This window comes from Electrophorus electricus, chromosome 25 (genome assembly GCF_013358815.1).
Source record: "Electrophorus electricus isolate fEleEle1 chromosome 25, fEleEle1.pri, whole genome shotgun sequence".
In the NCBI taxonomy this organism is placed as follows: Eukaryota; Metazoa; Chordata; class Actinopteri; order Gymnotiformes; family Gymnotidae; genus Electrophorus; species Electrophorus electricus.
In genome coordinates, this window is record NC_049559.1 from 339054 (window position 1) to 362500 (window position 23447).

Below are 23447 nucleotides of genomic sequence, written 5' to 3' on the forward strand. Positions count from 1 at the left end.
CTCTCTCTCTCTCTCTCTCTCTCTCTCTCTCTCTCTCTCTCTCTCTCTCTCTCTCTCTCTCTCTGCATATATTTGGAGCAAGAGAATTAGTAACAACCTTCACAGTTGAACAACTGTTCATATACACATTATTCCATCTTATTATTGCGCAACCCATAGGGTGTTTGGACAGACACATCCTCGAGTTTGAGCAGCTGAAATCACTAAAATGATTTGAGTTAAATTTTAAATTTGAGTTAAATGGGTCCCATTATTCTGTGCGAAGTCCCGTGGGTCATTTGGTAGACACACTACAGCCTTCCTGGTTGAACCATCTGTCCAGAAATGCCAGCTTACCTGCTCTGCTCTTAATACAACCATTACACCCTGCCAACTTTATGTCCTCATTTACAGAGAATGTGTGCTCACCTTTAATCGAATCGTTCACCGTGCAGTGGAGTTACCAACCGAGCCCCCTACGTCATGGTTCTGATGAACGCAGACAGCTCAGGGCACAGGAGTGGGACTAGACACCTGGGGGCGGGGCCACAGCAGGTGAGAGTGTTTGTTTGGAGTCCTCCTCCATGTGCCACTTCTATCCTTCACATGACCACAGCACCACCACACACCTAGCCCAGGTTTGGGCTTACATATCCCGTAAGTACTGTGGCTCTTGCTGGAACATGAGATTTAATTAACATAACCCTAATCCTGACACTAGGTCTGAGTGTTTCTAAGTATTGGAAATCATGTTTTATAGAGAAGGGCTGAAATATGGGTCTGCCAACTGTAATTTTTATCTTGTGTTGTTTTGTTTTAGTTTTAGTCTTTTAGTTTTTCTGTGCAGTGTGGATTAGTTCATTCGGAGTCTGATTTCTGTGCAGTGTGGATTAGTTTAAGATGAGAGGTGGTTTTTCTGAGGGCACTCCTAACTTCACTCCTAACTTCACTCCTAACTTCAATTCAACTTAAATTCCTTCATTATTCAGCTTTTAGTATTTTATTCTAGAACACACTGTTATAAGTGATATTATATTATTTATAGTACAGCACAAGGGTGGCATATAACTACTGTCAGTGTGTTAAACTAGTCGAATATTAATTGGAACATTGTGTGTGTTTATCATAATTGCTAGATTTAATGCATATCTGAAGAGTTAACAGTTGTGGTAAAACAGTGAGTGATAAAGAAAGCATCAGCAAGTTTGGTACCTGGCAAGAACTCCAGAACACGGCGCTCAGGACACAGCTTGGGTGGAGCAGGAGTGTGTGCTGACAACTCAGGAGGCTAAAACAGGAACGGTGTGTCCTGAGGAGAAGTGAGTGTCTACCTGCAGTCCGACTGCAGTGAACAACAGAAGAGCTCAGTGTAGTCTCAGATAAATAGATGCACTGATGGAGGACACACGATGAAGATGGAGATGATGAAGAAGATGATGATAATGAAGATGAAAATGATGAACATGATGATGATGATAATGATGAAGATGATGATGGTTTTGATGAAGATGATGATGATGAGGAGGAGGAGGATAGGAGTAACTGATGGCACATTTATAAAACACCGCAGCAGGTCTGAGACCTGGTGGACATCTGTCTTCAGTACAGTACAGTGCTGATGACAGATCTTACACTTTTATTATTGGAAGGGTAACAGTACAGAGACAGTCAGGTCATCAAAGTTCTGAATGACATTTCTATTTCCACCACTAAGAACAAACCTCCAGACTTCCAGACCATCACCTCCTTAAGTGCCACTATGTTCAGTCTTAAAATGTCTTTGAAGTAATGTGGTAGTTACGTTCAACATCACATGACATTCCAGTAAAGCAGATCGCTGTGTTTAACGTGTGGTTGGTGTGGTTCTAACACTGGAGAAGCTCATGCTAAACTGGGTCCAGCAGGAGGTGACCATGGATCAGAGGCTCTGTAAGGCCCTTCCTCTGTCCCCATACTCTTCCTCTGTCCACATACTCTTCCTCTGTGTGTGTGTGTGTGGCATATGTGTGTGTGTGTGTGTGTGTGTGTGTGTGTGTGTGTGTGTGTGTGTGTGTGTTGGGAGGGTGTTTGTAAGTTTCTTTTGTGTATATGTGTATGTGTGTCTGGATGAGAAATTTGGGATGAAGGGGCGTGTGTTTCTATATGGGACATTTCAGGCAGGGCTGTGTTTGTGTGTGTGTGTGTGTGTGTGAGAGAGAGAGAGAGAGAGAGAGAGAGAGAGAGAGCAATAGAAAGGATTAGTGTTCTGCTGGACAGCAGTGCCAACAAGCACCATAGTGTGCCCTCTCAGCACCATGGCAACGACATGAACGGCATGAAGCCCACTCAAAGACCCCCATTCCTCTGCCAGTCTTCAGCGACACACACACATGCCAGTGACTTAGTCTGACACTCTGCTGGGTAGTTCTTTCTTCAAAGTCATTTAGAATACCCACTTCAGTATGCAAAACTAGACCCACATACTGCAAAGAAAGATTTGGCACCTCATAGAAAGTAAGACAGCTGGACTGTGTAGCATATCAAGCGTTTAACGTAAGAAGAGAGAAAAGTGCGTCTCCAAACATTTAAAATCCTGACAGGCTGAATGTTTTCATTTACTAGAGTTGGATGTCAGTTCTTTGTGTTCTTTCATGATTTCCATGCAAATTACCAATTTATCGGACATTTCTAGAAATGGCTCATGGGTACAAATTCTTCCAGGCAGCCTCTGACAACAAGAATGGGCATCTTATCGAGAGAAAAACAGCCCAGCATATCATACTGTCTGGAGTGACAGGTATAGAGGAGGAACTGTTTCATTCAGGAGGCCTCCTGGGACCACGATCATGATTCCAGCCAGCTAAAACAAAGCAGAGGCAGGAAGCAGAGAAAAGAAGTGCCTGGCCTTCCAGCCGTGATGGTGTCCTCACGTCAGTGTTGGGAGGACTACCAGAGTTTGAGCAGAATTTCACACACTTTGTCAGAGATTGAAGCTGCAAGGAAGAGGCCTTCCTGAGTGCTTCTGGGTCCAGTGTCTTTTTGTGTGCATGTGTGTGTGTATGTTTGAGAGAGTATGTGTGTTCCTGTGTATGTGAACATGTGTGTGTGCATGTGTGTGTATGTGTGTGTATGTGTGTAAATATATGTGTGTGTGTGTGTGTGTGTGTGTGTGTGTGTGTGTGTGTGAGTACATTTTTGATTATCGGTATCCTTTGTGAGCATGGTTACATTCAGATGCAGATGACAACCTGGTAAGATGTAATCTAACCATTACCCTAATCTAACCCTAATCTAACCCTAATGTTACTAATGCTAAAAATGTCATATCGGTTATTGTTAAACTCTTATTGTGGTTATTTCTAAACATGGTATTTAATCGAAGGATATTCTTAAACGTGTAGATCACGAGCTTGTTGTCTTGTTCACTATCTGCAGTGTTTAGTATGCTGTTTGATTAAGACCATTTGTGTGGGGGAATAAATGCAGTGTGAATGATTTTGTTAGATCCTTATTTCCTACTCTAGCATTCACTGGATAATGTGGAACTAAGACTTAGTGGTAAGAATTAGTCTAAACTAGCACAGCTCATTGAGATTAGTGTCATCAGATCTGCTGAGATGTTTCTGCTGAGATGTTTCTGCTGGGATGTTTCTGATGGGACGTTTCTGCTGGCATGTTTCTGCTGGGACATATCTGCTGGGATGTTTCTGCTGAGATGTTTCTGCTGGGATGTTTCTACTGAGATGTTTCTGCTGAGATGTTTCTGCTGGGACGTTTCTGCTATAATCTCAGTTCTCTTGGTGACCGTAGCAAGTCTCAGCTAGTAGCCACTCCTGCACTAATGCTCTGATCTCTCTGTGATGGCACTGTTCTGGTTGGTATGTAGGGAAGTGGTTAAACACTCTTTACACTCTTTACACTGGCTAAGCTTCAGTTTATTAGTACGGTGGGCTACCTCACTGTTCTCATGGCAATATAAGTTTCTGTTTCTCATCTTTAATGAAATTTGACCGTTTGTTGTGCAAGCTTGAATGTGGCACTGATACAGAGTCAGAGCTGGCAAATGAATCAGAAGCAGACCTGTAAAATGAATCAGAGTCAGAGCTTTAGAATGAATTAGAATTAGAGCTTTAAAAGGAATTAGAATTAGAGCTTTAAAATGAATCAGAGTCAGAGCTTTAAAATAAATCAGAATTAGAGCTATAAAATAAATCAGAATCCGATATTTAAAATGAATCAGAATCAGAGCTTTAAAATGAATCAGAATCAGAGCTTTAAATTGCTCCCAGAGTGGGAAAAGAGATTTCTGGTAGTAGAATGTACTGCTCTGGTTGATTCGTGAAACAGTGATTATCAGAATCCGAGCCCACGGGCGAGATGGTTTGTGGTGCAGTGAGCGGGAGACACTGGTGACGTAACTGCATGTGCCACAGGGTAGTAGCGCTTGTAGTAGCACTTGTAGTAGCACTTGTAGTAGGACTTGTAGTAGGACTTGTAGTAGCACTTGCAGTAGCAATTGTAGTAGCGCTTGTAGTAGCGCTTGTAGTAGCGCTTGTAGTAGCACTTGAAGTAGCGCTTGTAGTAGCGCTTGTAGTAGCGCTCGTAGTAGCGCTCGTAGTAGCGCTTGTAGTAGCACTTGTAGTAGTGCTTGTAGTAGTAGTCGTCTCTACACAGTGGCCTGCAACCCTGGTGTGGCTCCACAATTACAGGTCTGGAAAATGCAGCACTGAGCATGTGCCAATGGACCAAAAGAATTTCCCACAATCACTTGCACATGGCTCCTGTGGCTAGAAAATAAAATGTGTTCTGACTCAGACTAAAGAAACTGTTTATACTGCAAAGAAGCAAAATCCCTCATTAGAAAAATAAACCAGTGAAGTATTTAAACAGAATAAGTATATGACTGAAGACAACTGTAAACTCAAGAGAACACTCAAATTAAATTGTAAAAACATGCCAAGTCTATGAAGGATTTTAACGTGTATTATATCTATATACTGAGGACCATTTATAGGTACACTAGGATATTGAACTGAGATTAACTGCTTCATCGTTCTGTGCTGTTGTCTATTATTATTAATTATTAATGTGGATTTATATTAGTGTATTCAGACAGTGACTGCATATGTGCATCTAGCCACAACTATATCAGATATACACATTTCTGAAGCTGGCAGCATGAGTTTGATTCTGAAAAGTCTTTCCTCTGTATTAAAACTATTTTCTGCATTTCCACAGTATAATGTTCATGTTATTAAAATTCACATTACCTCTCTGGGCTTTTAATAACAGGTACAACACGCTCTCTCAGAGACCCAGTTTAGCAGATGCCCCGCCTCCACTCTGCTGTTTCTGGTCCTCTGTCACTGACAGGAGAGACAAGCCCCACCCTGCTTCTCTGCCATTGGCTGGAGAATGAGGCCAAGGCCAGAAGATGAATCGAGAGGCAATACTGAAACTAAGATAAAAACAAACCATCTGCTGACAGAACCATGAGAGCCTTTTAGACAGAGTGGTGGAAATTCAGTCTCAGAGCTCATCCAGAATGAGTTGCTCTAACTCCCACCGTGAAATCTAATAGTGGGACCAACCATGCTGCAGGTATGTTCAGATTTATGGCTTTATCACACGAAGAGATTGCTAGTCTCTAATCTTTGTCACACGAGGAGAGTGCTGATCTCTAATCTTTACCACAGTGGGAGAGTGCTGGACTCTTATCTTTCACACGAAGAGAGTGCTGGTCTCTAATCTTTATCACACTAGGAGAGAGCTGATCTCTAATCTTTATCACACTAGGAGAGTACTGGTCTGTAATCTTTATCACACTAAGAGTGTGATGGGCTCTAATCTTTATCAGACTAGGAGATTGCTGGTCTCTAATCTTTATCACACTAAGAGAGTGCTGGTCTCTAATCTTTATCAGACTAAGAGAGTGCTGGTCTCTAATCTTTATCAGACTAGGAGAGTGCTGGTCTCTAATCTTTATCACACTAAGAGAGTGATGGTCTCTAATCTTTATCAGACTAGGAGAGAGCTGGTCTCTAATCTTTATCAGACTAGGAGAGTGCTGGTCTCTAATCTTTATCACACTAAGAGAGTGATGGTCTCTAATCTTTATCAGACTAGGAGAGTGCTGGTCTCTAATCTTTATCACACTAGCAGAGTACTGGTCTGTAATCTTTATCACACTAAGAGTGTGATGGTCTCTAATCTTTATCAGACTAGGAGAGTGCTGGTCTCTAATCTTTATCAGACTAGGAGAGTGCTGGTCTCTAATCTTTATCAGACTAGGAGAGTGCTGGTCTCTAATCTTTATCAGACTAGGAGAGTGCTGGTCTCTAATCTTTATCAGACTAGGAGAGTGCTAGTATCTAAGCGTTCTATATTTGTGCGTGCTTTCTCCACACAGTGGCTCAGTTTGTAGCTTCATTCATTGTTTTTTTTGTTGTTGTTGTTTTTTGTTTGTGTGTGTGTGTGTGTGTGTGTGTGGGTGTGTGTGTGTGTGTGTGTGTGTGGGTGTGTGTGTGTGTGTGTGTGTGTGTGTGTGTGTGTGGGTGTGTGGGTGTGTGTTTTAGGATTAGATACAGTTGAACAAGAATTCTGTTAAATACAGGAATCAGTGTTGATACCTAGGAGAAATGACAAAAAATCAAATACATGTAATGACCCTAACAGCAAATCATTTCACTTACACTATTCTTGTACACAAAGATAAAATCATGCAAAAATTTTCAAAGTAACACTGTTTTGGGTTTGGCTCATTTTTTCTGAAAGAGCACATAAGCAAACCTTTTCATTCAGTTGATCATTGTATTGGGTAATATCTACCAGTAGATGTCACTGTCTGTTTTACCAAACATTCCTTTACGCTTTCCAATCTCTGGCTAATCACTGCGATTATTCACAGTTTGTCTCTTGATTTTTGACTTTTTGCTCAGTTTTTCATGTTGCTCTGGAAAGTGGCAGTCTAAGGAATGTGTTGCATTACAGAGAAAATCAAATGCTTTAAGGCACAGTAGAAGGGGAGTGTAGTTTTAAAAAGGCAGGGTCATTTTGTTGGACAATTAATGTGCAAACTCCCTGCCAGCAATGAATCATAAAAACAGGAATGAGAGAGAACAAGAGAGCATTCACACAAGCCAAAGTGAACGCAATGCATCAGAAGATGTAATCCCAGTGGTAGAGTGTGTATCCTCACTGAAAACAGAGCCTTGCATAAGGGAGAGGTGCGTAGGCTGGGGTTCTGCCCAGTGCTCTCTGTGACCTTAGAGAGGTGCAGTATCGTTTTCCTTGCAAAGACTGAACTACATGGAGTCAACACCACTCATAACGAAAATATGACTGGAGAAGAGAGTAGCCTTCAGTTCAGTAATGCACACACTACACAATACCCGTTAGTTCAGTAATGCACACACTACACAATACCCGTTAGTTCAGTAATGCACACACTACACAATACCCGTTAGTTCAGTAATGCACACACTACACAATACCCGTTAGTTCAGTAATGCACACAATACACAATACCCGTTAGTTCAGTGGAATCTCACTGCTGGATGTGGCTGGCAGCAGTTCTAGAACCACAAAGAAGAAAGAAAGTGGGAGGTTTTATTAGTGGGACATTTTGTTAGCGGGACGTTTTATTAGCGGGACATTTTGAGCAGTGACCAGTTCTTCTTCATCTAGAACTGATGCCCCTCTACCTCACCCCTCTTGTAGGAGTTACCGAAGTGTGATCTCACTGCCCTCATGTGCTTAAGTGCCTCTTATTTCTTTTTGTGCCTGGCTGGTGTTGGGGACATTGCTCAGATGCAGACTGGCAGGGACTGGCTTCCACCTGTCCAAGTGCATTCCACTGTATGAAAGGTTTTATTCTCTCTCTCTCTCTCTCTCTCTCTCTCTCTCTCTCTCTCTCTCTTTCTATCTCTCTCTCAGTTGTGCTTTCTTTTGGAGTTCTTACCTCTACTGACTCTCTGTTTCCTGGGACGGCACCTCATCTGTGAGCCCAACATGTCTCAGTAGCAGCAGCAGAAATAAAGTCAAAAAACAGAAAACAAAAGTCAAAAACACACACGCATGCACAGACATGCACAGACACACACACACACACACACACACACGCACAGAGACACACACACACACCACCAAAACACACTCATGCACACTCACACACACACGCATGCACAGACACGCACACGCACACACACACACACACACGCACGCACACACACACTCGCACAGAGACACACACACACCACCAGAACACACTCACGCATAAACACACACACACACACACACATGCACAGACATGCACAGACACACACACACACGCACAGAGACACACACACACACACACCACCAAAACACACTCACGCACAGACACACACACACTCACGCACAGACACACACAGGCATGCACAGACACGCACACACGCACACGCACGCACACACACACGCACGCACACACACACACGCACAGAGACACACACACCACCAGAACACACTCACGCACAGACACACACACACATACACACACAGACACACACACACACATACACACACAAACGCATGCACACATACACACAAACACACTCACGCACAGACACACACACAAACGCACAGACACACACACATCCACACACACACACACGCACACACACAGGCCATCATTGTGTATGTGGGAAAAGTCTGGCGAGAACAATACAGAAGTAACTGATCCATCCATCCAGTGTAGGAGAGACAGTCTCCGCCTGGGGTTGTGCTCCCTCTCTCTCTCTCTCTCTCTTATCTATTTATTTCTCTCCCTCTCTCTCTCCCTCCCTCTCTCTACCCCCCCCCCCCCACCTCTCTTTCTCTCAAGTCAGTCACACTAGGTGGAGCTGGCTTTCCTGGAATTATCGGGAGTAGCTTTTCCTGTTGCTCTCACTCCCTCTCCTAGTCTCTCTCTCTCTGTCTCTTTCTCACTCTCCCACTCAGTCTCTCTCTCTCTCTCTCTCTCATTTTCTCTTTGTGCAGTTTGGGATGAGAGCTCAGTGTCTGGATTAGTACAACATGGCAAATTTCACCATCTGGATTTTCTGCCTTCTCAGGGACATTTTTCTCTAAGAAAAAGGTTTGGTGAATTGGGTCAGAAGTGTTCGCAAGCTGGAATGGCCCTAAGGCACAAAATGTGGCGAAACCCATCGGTGGGTATATACAGGACAGCCTGCCCTGTGTGTTAGTGTGCAGTGTCCAGCGTCTCCCAGAGAGACACGGTGGGTATATACAGGACAGCCTGCCCTGTGTGTTAGTGTGCAGTGTCCAGCGTCTCCCAGAGAGACACGGTGGGTATATTCAGGACAGCCTGCCCTGTGTGTTAGTGTGCAGTGTCCAGCGTCTCCCAGAGAGACACGGTGGGTATATACAGGACAGCCTGCCCTGTGTGTTAGTGTGCAGTGTCCAGCGTCCTCCCAGAGAGACAACGGTGGGTATATTCAGGACAGCCTGCCCTGTGTGTTAGTGTGCAGTGTCCAGCGTCTCCCAGAGAGACACGGTGGGTATATACAGGACAGCCTGCCCTGTGTGTTAGTGTGCAGTGTCCAGCGTCTCCCAGAGAGACACGGTGGGTATATACAGGGACAGCCTGCCCTGTGTGTTAGTGTGCAGTGTCCAGCGTCTCCCAGAGAGACACGGTGGGTATATACAGGACAGCCTGCCCTGTGTGTTAGTGTGCAGTGTCCAGCGTCTCCCAGAGAGACACGGTGGGTATATACAGGACAGCCTGCCCTGTGTGTTAGTGTGCAGTGTCCAGCGTCTCCCAGAGAGACACGGTGGGTATATTCAGGACAGCCTGCCCTGTGTGTTAGTGTGCAGTGTCCAGCGTCTCCCAGAGAGGACACCGGTGGGGTATGTACAGGACAGCCTGCCCTGTGTGTTAGTGTGGCAGTGTCCAGCGTCCTCCCAGAGAGACACGGTGGGTATATACAGCACAGCCTGCCCTGTGTGTTAGTGTTCAGTGTCCAGCGTCTCCCAGAGAGACACGGTGGGGTATATACAGGACAGCCTGCCCTGTGTGTTAGTGTGCAGTGTCCAGTGTCTCCCAGAGAGACACGGTGGGTATATACAGGGACAGCCTGCCCTGTGTGTTAGTGTGCAGTGTCCAGCAATCTCCCAGAGAGACACGGCAGGCTCTCTGCTTCATCTTATCAGATGCTTCTTTGCTTAATGTATTTTTATGTTCTATTGATGGGGAATGTTAGTATACTATAATAACCATAGACTACACTGTTTTTAGATTTGGTTTCATTTTTGTGATGCCTCATGTTTGCTCATCTTTACATTTCCGTCTGAGTGAAACTGTGGGTGCTGTGAGGTGTTGTGATGTGCCCTGCCCTCATACCTGTCCCTTGGATTAAGGTTACTTCCCACTTAACAGGCCAGACTGGCTCTTTAAGCCACCAGAATTTTGAATCACTTGTAAATTTGATACTGTGATTTTGTCCTAAAGTGCTGTGAGACAGTCCTGTGGTGCATGTCCCAGTAGATGAGTGGACAGCCTGTTCACCAGCTGTGGACTTAATTTTGAGACACTCTGTTGATGAATCCCTTCACTGTGAGAAAGGTCACCTACTCGTGCACACCTGCAGACCACGTGAGAACAGAAAACATGGAGTAGGAGGGTTTGGGAGGATATAAGGATCCAGTGCGTCCTCACGGAGTAAACCCAGGGTCCTCTCACACCAGCCTGCTGTAACACACTTTTCCTTCTTTGTGCAAAGTGACTGTGAGGTGACTGGGATACAGACACAATGCCTTACAGCACTTGGGTTTGTCCTGCTTCACCAGTTTCTGCCATGATATTCTGCCTGGCTGAATTATTAGCTGATATGTGCCGGACCACAGGAAGAAAAAAATATCGATATTCTGTGTTGCTGCTTAACAAACATTTCTTATGTGTTGCGCAACTAAAATACCTCTTTGCTCAACCTAATTAAATAAGTTGACATTCCAGTCATTTGAGTGTGTGTTTGTTTGTGTGTGTAGGTGTGCATGTGTGCGTGTGCGTGTGTGTGTGTGTGTGTGTGTGGTGTGTGTGTGTGTGTGTGTGAGATTTTGTTTATGCTGAATTAGGAGTTAAAAGAGTCCTTTGTGACTCTTTGAATCACATAAGGACTTATAACTGATTAGACTTGTGGTGTTCTTTACTGAGTGTCGTTACTGTGTCTTTACTGTGTCTCTACTGAGTGTGTTTACTGTGTCTTTACTGAGTGTCTTTACTGTGTCTTTACTGAGTGTGTTTACTGTGTCTTTACTGAGTGTGTTTACTGTGTCTTTACTGTGTCATTACTGTGGCTTTACTGTGTGTTTACTGTGGCTTTACTGTGGCTTTACTGTGTCTTTACTGGTCACGGCACATTTCTCACCTCCACTCTCTCCAATAATAAAGTGACTTAGACATGCCTGTTGTTTACCTGAAAGCCTTATCTGTTTCATAAATGAAACATGACCTCTCCTGACCTCCCCTGAGCAGATCCTCACTTGACCTCATCCTCCAGTGGCCACATGTGTGTGGGTGCTTGTACTGAAGCTGATGTTTCTAACAGATGTCTCTACTGTACCTGCAGGTCCTTCCCTGGGTTACGCTGACACTGACCTCACTTTCTTCCCTGTGAAGATGGACACCCTGGAGTCTGAGCTGACCTGCCCCATCTGTCTGGAGCTGTTTGAGGATCCCCTATTGCTGCCGTGTGCCCACAGTTTGTGTTTCAGCTGCGCTCAGCGTGTCCTGGTGTCCCACTGCACCTCGTCTCTGAAGCCTTCACAACCTGCCGCTGTCTTCCAGTGCCCCACCTGCCGCTATGTCATTAACCTCAGCCACAAAGGCCTAGAGGAGCTCAAACGCAACGTGACCCTGCAGAACATCATCGACCGCTTTCAGAAGGCCTCTCTGAGTGGACCCAGCTCCCCGGACGAAACCCGCCGCTGTAAACAGGACCGGGACCGATACCCCTTCGTAGGGAACGACGCACTGGTCATGAGCTCGCCCGGTGAAAGCGTCCTGTGCCAGTTCTGTGAGCAGGACCCACCTCAGGATGCCGTAAAGACCTGCATCACCTGCGAGGTGTCGTACTGTGAGGAGTGTCTACGAGCCACACACCCCAACAAGAAGCCCTTTACGGGCCACCGTCTCACAGAGCCCCTGCCTCACTCTTACCTGCTTGGGCTGGCCTGTGCTGAGCACCTGGACCAGAAGGTGAACATGTACTGTTGTACAGACGAACAGCTGATCTGCTCCCTCTGCAAACTGGTGGGACGGCACCGCGAGCACCAGGTGACTGCTCTCGCAGAGAGATATGACAAGCTTAAGGTAAGAAACACTGAGTGCAAGTGTTTGACACTCACTAGCTGCTACTGTTTACTGCTGGTACTGGGAGACAAGATGAACTCATTCTGTATTTGATACCAGATTCCATGATGTGAGGTTAACATTATTAATGTAAGGTGAATATTTAGGTAGATCAGTCCTACATGTTACTGAGAAAATGTTCTTTTTATGGCATTATAAAAATAAACATATCATTTTTAACCATTTGGATTTTTTTTACTTTCAGTAATCTGGAGGTGGTTCAGTGATCTGGAGATGTTTTCAGTGATCTGAAGTTTGTTCAGTATTTTGGAGTTGTGTTCAGTATTCTGGATTTGGTTCAGTGATCTGGAGTTTGTTCAGTAATCTGGAGTTGTGTTCAGTAATTTGGAGTTGGTTCAGTAATCTAGTGAGTTTTTGGATATGATCATTTTTTACCCTTGTCTCCTTGACAAATCACAGCATGTAATGCTGTTTTGGGAGTAAATTATTTGTGCTGAATGGTAAAGTCATGTTCTGTTATATAACCAGCAGACGTAGCAGACGTTTCTATAATTAAACAAGATTAATATTTAGCCTGCACATCTTGTCTCTCCACTGATGTGTCCAAAATTCCCCAGGGAACCACAGGTGCATTTTTATTAGCCAGTAGTATGTCAGAGTGTCCTAGAATTTCAATTTAATGTGCTCTGTTTTGTTCACACTGTCCCTCTACTCTGCATTAGGAGACGTGTAGGGTCATTATTCACAGAATGCATGAAACATCTGAAGAGTCCTCAAACTCCAGAAACTATGAGTTCTAGTGACATTTACAGCATTTATATATACATGCACACATATGCGTGACTACATTGTTCATTCAGTGTGTTTGGAATGGTATTTTACTTCTGTGAATGCAGTCTTTGTTCATGTGATGTTTATCTTGATTAATATTGGTGGGATTTTTAAAGACCATATGGCTAAATTATGTTACTGACCCACCTGAATTCTTGGAGAGAAATAGTCAACCACAGCAAAGTGACCTGGCCAATGGTGTGCAAGGAATAGGTTACTGTAGGAGACCAGTGATCTGGCCACTGGTTTGCAAGGAACAGGTTGCCATGGGAGACCAGCGATCTGGCAAATGGTGTGCAAGAAATAGTTTTACCATGGGAGACCAAAGTGACAACTTGAGCAATTGAGGGTTAAGGGTCTTGTTCAGGGGCCCAACAGTGGCAACTTGGCAGAGGTGGGACTTGAACTCGCAACCTTACAATTATTATTAGTTCATTAACTTTTTTTTTTTTTTTTTTTTTTTTAATTATAAATCAGATGTGAGCAGATAAATTGGGCAGGAATTGTCTAGTGTTACTAGACAATGGCACGGGCATGTCCAAGAGACAATGCCAGGATTCATCTGGCTCAAATTGTGAAAGAGTGGTTCAGGGAGCATGAGACATCATTTTCACACATGGATTGGGCCACACAAGAGTCCAGACCTGAACCCCATTGAGAATCTTTGGGATGTGCTGGAGAAGACTTTGCACAGTGGTCCAAATCTCCCATCATCAATACAAGATCTTGGGGAAAAATGTATGCAACTCTGGACAGAAATAAATGTTGTGACATTGCAGAAGCTTGTGGAAACGATGCCACAGCAAATGCATGCTGTAATCAAAGCTAAAGGCGGTCCAACAAAATATTAGAGTGTGACCTCTTTTTTTTTTGGCCAGGCAGTGTATTTCATGGGAAATTTCATTTGTCATTAAATTTAACATCAAATTTGTCAAGATTGAGAAATATTTAGATTTGTTTCAGAATGTGCAGGATCATACTGTAATGAGAGTGGAATTTATTAAAGCATTAAGTTTTACACCACAGGGAGGATGACACCCACCTGAGTTTCAGACCAGCATGCAGCTGGGCTGAGTGTCAGTGGGAAGAACAAAGATCATAATACATCACCACATCTGTAAAAGTTTCAGATCCCATTTTTATAAATTCCTCTATATACTATATCCTTTACTACAGCACGTGCACACACACACACACACACACACACACACACACACACACACACACACACACTCACACACACACACACACACCCTTTCTTGGCAATTGCAGCGTCTGCTAAAATGAAAATACATAGAAACCCTGAACGGATGAGAAAGGGAAGTGTGTCTGTTCCTCTGGGTGGACGCTGGATTGGGCTCCATGGCTTTGGCGTGGAGCGCCTCCTTCCTTCCTGAGAAGGTCCTGCTAGAGCAGGACGCTGCCTTGGTTCAGGGCGTTTCTGGCCTTGAAATGCAGCCCACATGTTTTCTTCTGTCTCTTCTTGTATATGGGTTGGGTTTGTCAATAAAATCCTGGCTTTAAATATGCAATATGACAGCCTATAAAAATATTACAGCAATATCATGAGCTCTGATTTGGTATTTCCTGCAATATTAATTACCAGTGCTTCTAACTGCGTTAAAATCAGTGCTTAAACAGGAAGTACATGTGCTGCCCTTGTTCATGTGTGGTTATGTGTATTGGCCAATCAGCAAGTAGGGCCTATCACATCCTGAATCACTGCAATGAATAAAAGATACTAAGATATATCACTGATGTTCACAACATAAATTTATTTACTCAAAGTGACAACCACTGGCCAAACTATTAATTTAATAACAATATAGAAAAATTTGTGTGTGTGTGTGAGTGTGTGTTCACGTTGTGGTAACGGTAGTGTCAGGCTATGTCTATGGGCTTCTCGCTGCTAGGACTGGCGTTAATGTTAGCCCTGCTGCTCCTGGTCTGTATTTACTGCGTCTGGTTGAAGCTCTGTTGGGTCATTATCTGACACACGTGTGCTCTTTCTGTTAGGTCATTATCTGACACATGTGTGCTCTCTCTGTTGGGTCATTATCTGACACACGTGTGCTCTTTCTGTTAGGTCATTATCTGACACGTGTGCTCTCTCTGTTGGGTCATTATCTGACACACGTGTGCTCTTTCTGTTAGGTCATTATCTGACACATGTGTGCTCTCTCTGTTGGGTCATTATCTGACACACGTGTGCTCTCTCTGTTGGGTCATTATCTGACACACGTGTGCTCTCTCTATGGGCCATTGTATGACACATGTACGCTCTCTCTGTGGGTTACTGTTTGACTCACGTGCACTTTCTCTATTGGGTCATTGTGTGACACACATGCACTCTCTCTTTTATGACATTATCTGACACACGTGCCCTCTCTCTGTTGGGTCATTATCTGACTCACATGCGCTCTCTCTGTTATGTCATTATCTGACACACGTGTGCTCTCTCTGTGGGTCATTGACTTACATGCGCTATCTGGAGCAAGACCAACATTGTTGTTTACTTAGACTAAGTTTTAAAGGCAGTACACTGTGTTCATTCAGTGTTGATTTTAAAGGCATTGCACTGTGTTTATTCAGTGTTGATTTTAAAGGCAGTGCATATTGTTCATAGTGTTCATCTTGTTGGCAATGCAAGGCAAGCAAAGTAATACCAGGGTAACCCAGGTCACATTGAAGAAATGTCCAGTCTCTCCAGAGATGGATGGACCTGGTTGGATTTCTGTGGCTATTTTTGATATCCGTGTATTGTTTTTTTATTATTATTATTTAAAATCTGATTTTTAAAATCAGCTCTAATGTGTTATGTCATGATGTGATTTTTGGGATTCTCCAGCATATGTTGGATTTGAACCTCAGTAGTCTGATGAAGAGGAGCAGTGAGCTGGAAAACTTGCTGGGCAGATTGATCCAGACGTGTCAGTACGTGGAGGTACGTTCACTGATCCACACGTGTCAGTACGTGGAGGGACGTTCACTGATCCAGATGTGTCAGGACGTGGAGGTACGTTCACTGATCCAGACGTGTCAGTACGTGGAGGTACGTTCACTGATCCAGACATGTCAGTATATGGAGGTACGTTCACTGATCCAGATGTGTCAGGACGTGAAGGTACATTCACTGATCCAGACGTGTCAGAACGTGGAGGTACGTTCATTGGTCCAGACGTGTCAGGTCATGGAGGTACGTTCACTGGTCCAGACGTGTCAAAACGTGGAGGTACGTTTACTGGTCCAGACGTGTCAGGACGTGGAGGTACGTTCACTGATCCAGACGTGTCAGTACGTGGAGGTACGTTCACTGATCCAGACGTGTCAAGACACGGAGGTACGTTCACTGGTCCAGACGTGTCAGGACGTGGAGGTACGTTCACTGATCCAGACGTGTCAGTACGTGGAGGTACGTTCACTGATCCAGACGTGTCAAGACACGGAGGTACGTTCACTGGTCCAGACGTGTCAGGACGTGGAGGTACGTTCACTGATCCAGACGTCTCAGGACGTGGAGGTACGTTTACTGATCCAGACATGTCAGGTCGTGGAGGTACGTTCATTGTCCTTTTTTTGTCTGTTGTAGTGCAGATATATGAGATGTGTGAATTCTTTCTCAGATGAATGCGTCCCATCAGGAAGACAGGCTGATCGAGGAATGTGATGTTCTTATTGACATTGTTCAGCAAAGGAGGCAAATCATTGGGACCAAGATTAAAGAAGGCAAGGTAGGATCAATGCACCACTGCACTGCATCAAACTGCCCCAGTGTAACTGTACGATCACTGCATCAAACTGCCCCATTATTGCACGATCACTGCATCAAACTACCCCAGTGTAACTGCACCATCACTGCATCAAACTGCCCCAGCATTACTGCATGATCACTGCATCAATCTACCGCAGTGTAACTGCATGATCACTGCATCAAACTGCCCCAGTATTACTGCAAGATCACTGCATCAAACTACCCCCATATAACTGCACGATCACTGCATCAAACTGCCCCAGTATTACTGCACGATCACTGTATCAAACTACCCCAGTGTAACTGCCCAGGAGAATAACCATGGCTCAGTCTATTAAAAACAATCATTAGCTTCTGATGTTTCAAGGACCAAACATGAACAAATTCTGCCCCTAATGAGGGGCACGAACATCGGCACAGTTAGAGCACTTCTTAACCGATCAGAATGCATTTACAGGAATGTTCCTACTGATGCCTGCATTGCATTTCCCGTTAATTAAGTCTTATGTAATTGTATTCCTCTTATAATTCTGTCTGTGGCACAAACTGACAAAACCACTGCAGATGGAAATGTTGATAATGATGAAATGAAAAGAAAGGATGGTGAGGATGTAGCGTGTGATGGCAGCGTGCAGAGTGTCTGTGTTTCTTACAGGTGCTGAATGTTTCACGGTGGCTAGATTTGATCACTTAACAACATGCTGCTCTGCTCGGTTCCAAACTGTTTTCATTTCTTTGACCTAAAAGAGTTTGATGGTCTTTCTAGTATTTTCTAATATTGTTCTAGATTCATATAGGTAATTAAATAATCTGCTTACCAAATATTATGTCTACAGTATTTCTAAAATTTTGTTTGATATTAAGAAAAAATATTCCATTTGAAAGTTGAAAGTTCTCATACATATAGCCTTATTATTCCTGGTATTATGTATTGTCTGAGAGTTCTGAAGTGAAGAGAGAGAAGATATTTGTGGTCTCCTAAAGGAGTGTCAGTTCCTTCCTCACAGCATGCCAGTGTCAAAGGTGGAACATCTCCCTCCATTCACCAGGAAGTGAGAGTAGTCATTTTAAAGTGAGACCGTGAGTACATTTGTGTGGGGGTCAGTGAGTGAGAAAGAGTAGATATTTCAGAGGGATCTACTGACAGAGCACACTGTCCTAGGGTGGAACTGAGAGTTTCCACCACCCTGTGTGGTTGGCTCTGGTATCTGGGTCACATGTTTACCTTCTGTTTACTTCACTGTGGCTTGTTGTGCCAACTGTTTTCTGTGGTTTTCAGGCGGTGAGGTTACATAAGCTGGCACAGCAGATCGCCAGCTGTAAGCAGTGTATCGAGAGGTCCTCCACCCTCATCAATCAGGCTGACCACACCCTTAAAGAGACAGACCACGCCCATTTCCTGCAGACTGCCCGCAGCATCTCAGAGAGGTGAATCATGGGTCTCTACCACAGCAAGACACTGTCAACACTGACCAGAAAAGGGTTAAAAACCTATTCAGCACCATGTTAGAACATCTTTGGCCATGAAAGCATTTTCATTTGCAGTGCGCCAGTGATGAAGGTCATTGTGAAGACACAGGGGTGTTCAGTTCGTTGGCATTCCATGGGGCATTTTTGTTAAATGAGGGAGTGCTGTATTTTTGAAATGTGTGTGCATATGGATGAACCTGGATGAACCTGGATGAACCTGGATGAACCTGGTCTCCTTTAAGATATGGTCCGCCAACAAGCTGTTGATCCTGGCATGACTTGTCTTGTTTGAAAGTATTTTGAAGCCTGTAAGATTGTGCTTTAATCCCTTAATGTGTGAAGTAAGTGTGGAGTTGGAGTTGTTGTTGCATGGCCCTGTTCCTGTGCTTACACAAACCATGAGGTCTAGTTCTCCCTCAAGGTTTCTTAACTGACCAGGTTTCTATTATTCTGTTGGCTGTAACTGTGTTTCAAAACTTGGTGCATGGCAGTAGATGTGACAGGAAAGGTAACAGAAACTAATGTTACTGATATTATAAACAGTACCTCATTTAATGAGGTATCATTCGCAAAAGATCCAAAAGCACATTTTCTGCTCCTAGACTGATTTGGTCATAATTTCAATTCAACAACTTTCTGCAACTAATTGAACAACTTACATAGGACTATTTGGTGGCTTCTTATCAGCTTTAATGCATCATGCTTTTGCCTTATTAGCCTTAGCTTATGTAGCTCTTGATCGTTTCAGGTTGTCAATGGCAACAGCATCGTCACAGATCCTGATTCCTGAGATTAACTTGAGTGACACTTTTGACACATTTACGCTGGACTTCAGCAGAGAGAAGAAGATGCTAGAAGCTCTAGATTACTTGACAGGTGAGCACCGATTAGAGAACGAGAATTAGCATATCCACAGCTGCCATATCCAAGGCAGCCATATCCATAGTAACCATATCCAAAACAATTGAATCTATAGTAGTCATATCGGATCTAGTCAAACTAGAAGTCAGATCATTGCCATGACATAGATACACACAGATTTGTCATTTAGCCTGATTTTGGGCCAAGTGTTTACACAAATTTGTTTTTGTAGCTCCAAACCCACCGGCTATCCGCGAAGACCTTTGTACGGCGTCTCATGATGCCATCACTGTCCACTGGACAGCAGAGGACGAGTTTAGCATCGTCTCCTATGAGCTCCAGTACACAATCTACACCGGCCAGGCCAACATTGTCAGTAAGTGTCAAAAGGACAACATGGGAACAGCACAGAAACGTCATGTGTGAAGGAACTACACCATCTAACCTTTAAGGTCCTCCTCTATCTATGTTTACAGCTAGAAATTAAGCAAACTGTATATTGGTTTTTCAAAAGAAATCTTACAGGTCTCATGTATGTATGTACACATAACAACTTTTAGCTTTTATTAATTTTTTTACATTTATTTATTAGACTCACGGAACAAAAAACAAATGCCTTCAGAGTCTATATGTTCAGATAATAGTACTCCTCTGCATTCAGCTGTCCCATACAAGTAAAAATTTTTAAATGTATAAAGTAAATAAATATATATTTGTTTTTATGTTCATAGAATAAATAAAAATCAGGTGACAAAACTCTACTGCTGAACTAAACACACATGGGAATATGCTTCTGTGAAGCAGCTACACACACACACACACACACACACACACACACACACGGAGAGGCAGTCTGACCGGTGGTTGTGTGTAGGGCATGTACACGGTTAATCAGCTGTGGCATGCAAGGAGGAAGGTGGGACCTCTAAAGAAGCAAAACCGCCACACGGTGTTTGGTGACTCTAGAAAACAAATATACATTCTTAGGCAACTTAGAAGTCTCATTTTTAGCTCCCAAACAGAGGACATGTCTGGGAGGACATATGGCAACCCTATAAACCCACAGCATGTGGGAATGCAAACTATATAGAATTAATCCAACAGGACTCAGATCGTAGTGGAAAAGCATAACAGTTACTTGCTTTATTTCTTCCTGCTGAAGGACATATTTTAGTTGACATGTCTGTGAAAATAGCAGTCACACTGTATGCTTTCTTATTGACTGTAAGACGTTTAAGTTATTTGAGTTAATTGTCTTAGGGTAGGTGTGTTTGATGTTTTAGTTAATTGGGTTAATTGTCTTAGGGTGGTGTGTTTGATGTTTAAGTTATTTGGGTTAATTGTCTTAGGGTGGTGTGTTTGATGTTTGAGTTATTTGAGTTAATTGTCTAGGGTGGTGTGTTTGATGTTTGAGTTATTTGAGTTAATTGTCTTAGGGTGGTGTGTTTGATGTTTGAGTTATTTGAGTTAATTGTCTTAGGGTGGTGTGTTTGATGTTTTAGTTAATTGGGCTAATTGTCTTAGGGTGGCGTGTTTGATGTTTGAGTTATTTAGGTAAATTGTCTTAGGGCGGTGCGTTTGATGTTTGAGTTATTTGAATTAATTGTCTTAGGGTGGTGTGTTTGATGTTTAAGTTATTTGAGTTAATTGTCTAGTTAATTGGGTTGTCTTAGGGTGGTGTGTTTGATGTTTTAGTTAATCGGGTTAATTGTCTTAGGGTGGTGTGTTTGATGTTTGAGTTATTTGAGTTAATTGTGCTTGTTCCATGCAGGTCTGTGTAATTCAGCAGAGAGCTGGATGCTTGTGCCCAACATCAAGCAGAACCACTACACTGTGCATGGTCTGCAGAGTGGAACCAGGTACATCTTCAGGGTGAAGGCCCTGAACCACGCTGGGGGCCGCAGCAGCGAACCAGCAAAACTTAAAACCAACAGTGAGTTTTACAATTTATGGATTAAGGTCAGAGGTTCAAAAGATTCAATCCCAGCTGATGCCATCAATCGCTGTGGCCAATAGTAAAGTTGTTAACGTGAGTTTGACTGTGAATAAGGAGATCAGCCTCAACAGGGATTGAACATGGACCAGATCACACACAGTGTGTGGCATTAGCATACATCAATCAGAAATTGTATTTTTAAAATTATACTTCAAAAATGATTCAATTAATGGTAAATCAAATGGCAGCAAAATGAGTAACATTGACATACATCGTGCAACATAAGACAATAACACAACCTGAAGCACGTAATGCTTGTGCTGTCGTCCTCTACAGGCCAGCCCTTTAAACTGGATCCAAAGTCTGGTCACAGGAAGCTGAAAGTCTCTCACGATAACCTGACTGTGGAGAGGGACGAGATGTCAAAGAAGAGTCATGTTCAGGACCACTTAAGCAGCCCAGCGGATTACGGCATCGCTGGGAACGTCTGTATCGACAGCGGGCGCCACTACTGGGAGGCTCTGGTTGGAGGAAGCACATGGTAAGAATGAGCATAAGACTTAATGTGTTACTGAAAAGCAGTGGGCCTTTACAAACACACTTCCCCTCAGTAACAGAGTAGGATGTAGAACAGACTCCTGTGGTTCCTGTTAGGACCACGTTACAAGCAGCACTTTCTCTCTTCTAAAGGTTTGCCATTGGCATCGCCTACAAGTCTTCGCCCAAACACGAGTGGCTTGGGAAGGACTCTGATTCCTGGGTGCTGTGTCGCTGCAACAGCACGTGGGTGGTGCGGCACAACGGCAAAGAGCTTCCTGTCAGCCCTCCCCCACATGTTCGCCGTATTGGTGTCCTGCTGGATTACGACTCGGGCTCTCTGGGTTTCTACAGCGCCACCGGCACACAGCGCCTCCACGAATTCAGCATTGCCTTCTCCCAGCCAGTGTGCCCCATCTTCAGTGTGTGGAGCAAGGGAGTATCCATCGTCACTGGCCTACCTGTGCCAGACCACCTGGACGCAAGTGAGCCACAGGTCTAGGGCATGCTGGGCAAGCATGTGCGCAAGATGGGGCTAAAGTTACCAGAGCAACAGCCCATTTGCCCTGTCTGGCTGCACTACCACCCATAAGGAAGTAAATAAATAATTGTTGTATTTTTGTGGCTGCATAAATACCAGTAGCCCATAGTTGCTTAAGTTAGACCAAACGAAATGGATTTAAAGTGATTAAAGTGTTGGCCTGTGTCTGCTCTCATGACATTGTAGCATCCAACCTTGGTATTGTGGATGAAGCGATCTAGGTTAGGGTTAGGTTATGGATGTTATGGAAATGATTAAGGATGATTCCAGAGATTCCCTGTGAATAAAACCTCCACATATGCATCCAAACAATGCGCACCATGTCAGAATATTGCCTTACCTTATGCTATCACATGACCCAATATTAACTAGCTAGCTAACATATAGGCAGCTATCTGAATGACGCTGACATTAGAACTTCTTTCATATTGCAAGCTAACAACAGCTTCCAAGAAGTTAACGTCCACGCCCTAGCTTGAGACACCTGATAGCTCCAGACATTCTGTGGTATTCATTCATGGAGACAGTAGATATGAGTTCAATAAAATGCTTTGTTTTGGATGATACAGTGAAGCATATCACCAATTGCCAATTTCCAATTACTTAAATTTGCAAAATGAACTTTACAATTTTTACTTTGTATGATATATATACAATGATACCAACTCATCTGATACCAAGTCATCTGAGTTCAGAAATGTATTTTTTATTATTATAAAAATGATAAAATCATATTGCTGTTAAAGTTGCTTACAGGAAATTATATCTGCAATAATGTGGCAACTTACACTAACAATGTGTAGTTTTTTAGACTTCATTAGTCTTTAAAATGTAAAACAACAAATCTTTGCAAATTTTAAACTGTTTTTTTTTTTAAGTTAAAAACCATATTTTACATCATTCTGATACATGCTGATGGCTGACATATGGGGTGATGAGACTTTTTCAGATTAGAGGATCATGCTTCTGAATGGCTGTGTACATCCCTGGTGTTGAGCAGCTAAAACATTCGCACAGCCAATGCCGGCACATGTCCACTCTGGTCCAACTGAATGAGATCTGTCATGTTTTGAAATAAACTGGGGCCTTGGACACGTTTCTTACCTTCTCTCAGATTTACAGCCAATGACCTTTAGTGAAAGATTTATTTATGAAAACAATACATATATTAATTTTGCCCTTTTCTTGGCCAGTTAGTAGACTTTATCCAACCAAA

General features: G+C 43.4%; 1 protein-coding gene across 6 annotated transcripts in view; it reads left to right on the plus strand.

Moving 5' to 3' along the window:
* The first annotated feature begins 3087 nt into the window (after positions 1 to 3087).
* Positions 3088 to 23447, plus strand: part of mid1 (midline 1) — a 20529-nt gene continuing 169 nt past the window's right edge. The window contains exons 1-10 of one of the 6 annotated variants that reach the window (XM_035522861.1): positions 3088 to 3209; positions 11562 to 12304; positions 15984 to 16547; positions 16759 to 16866; positions 18166 to 18314; positions 19105 to 19232; positions 19450 to 19593; positions 20989 to 21150; positions 21490 to 21694; positions 21844 to 23447. The exon at positions 21844 to 23447 is cut by the window's right edge and continues 169 nt beyond it. In XM_035522861.1, coding sequence (XP_035378754.1) covers positions 11612 to 12304; positions 15984 to 16547; positions 16759 to 16866; positions 18166 to 18314; positions 19105 to 19232; positions 19450 to 19593; positions 20989 to 21150; positions 21490 to 21694; positions 21844 to 22192 — 2502 coding nt within the window. In that variant the 5' untranslated portion in view covers positions 3088 to 3209; positions 11562 to 11611 and the 3' untranslated portion in view covers positions 22193 to 23447. Of the gene's footprint in view, positions 3210 to 4705; positions 5560 to 8829; positions 9144 to 11555; positions 12305 to 15983; positions 16548 to 16758; positions 16867 to 18165; positions 18315 to 19104; positions 19233 to 19449; positions 19594 to 20988; positions 21151 to 21489; positions 21695 to 21843 lie in introns of those variants that run through there. The other 5 variants (XM_027030446.2, XM_035522865.1, XM_035522864.1 and 2 more) reach the window with 5 other exon arrangements.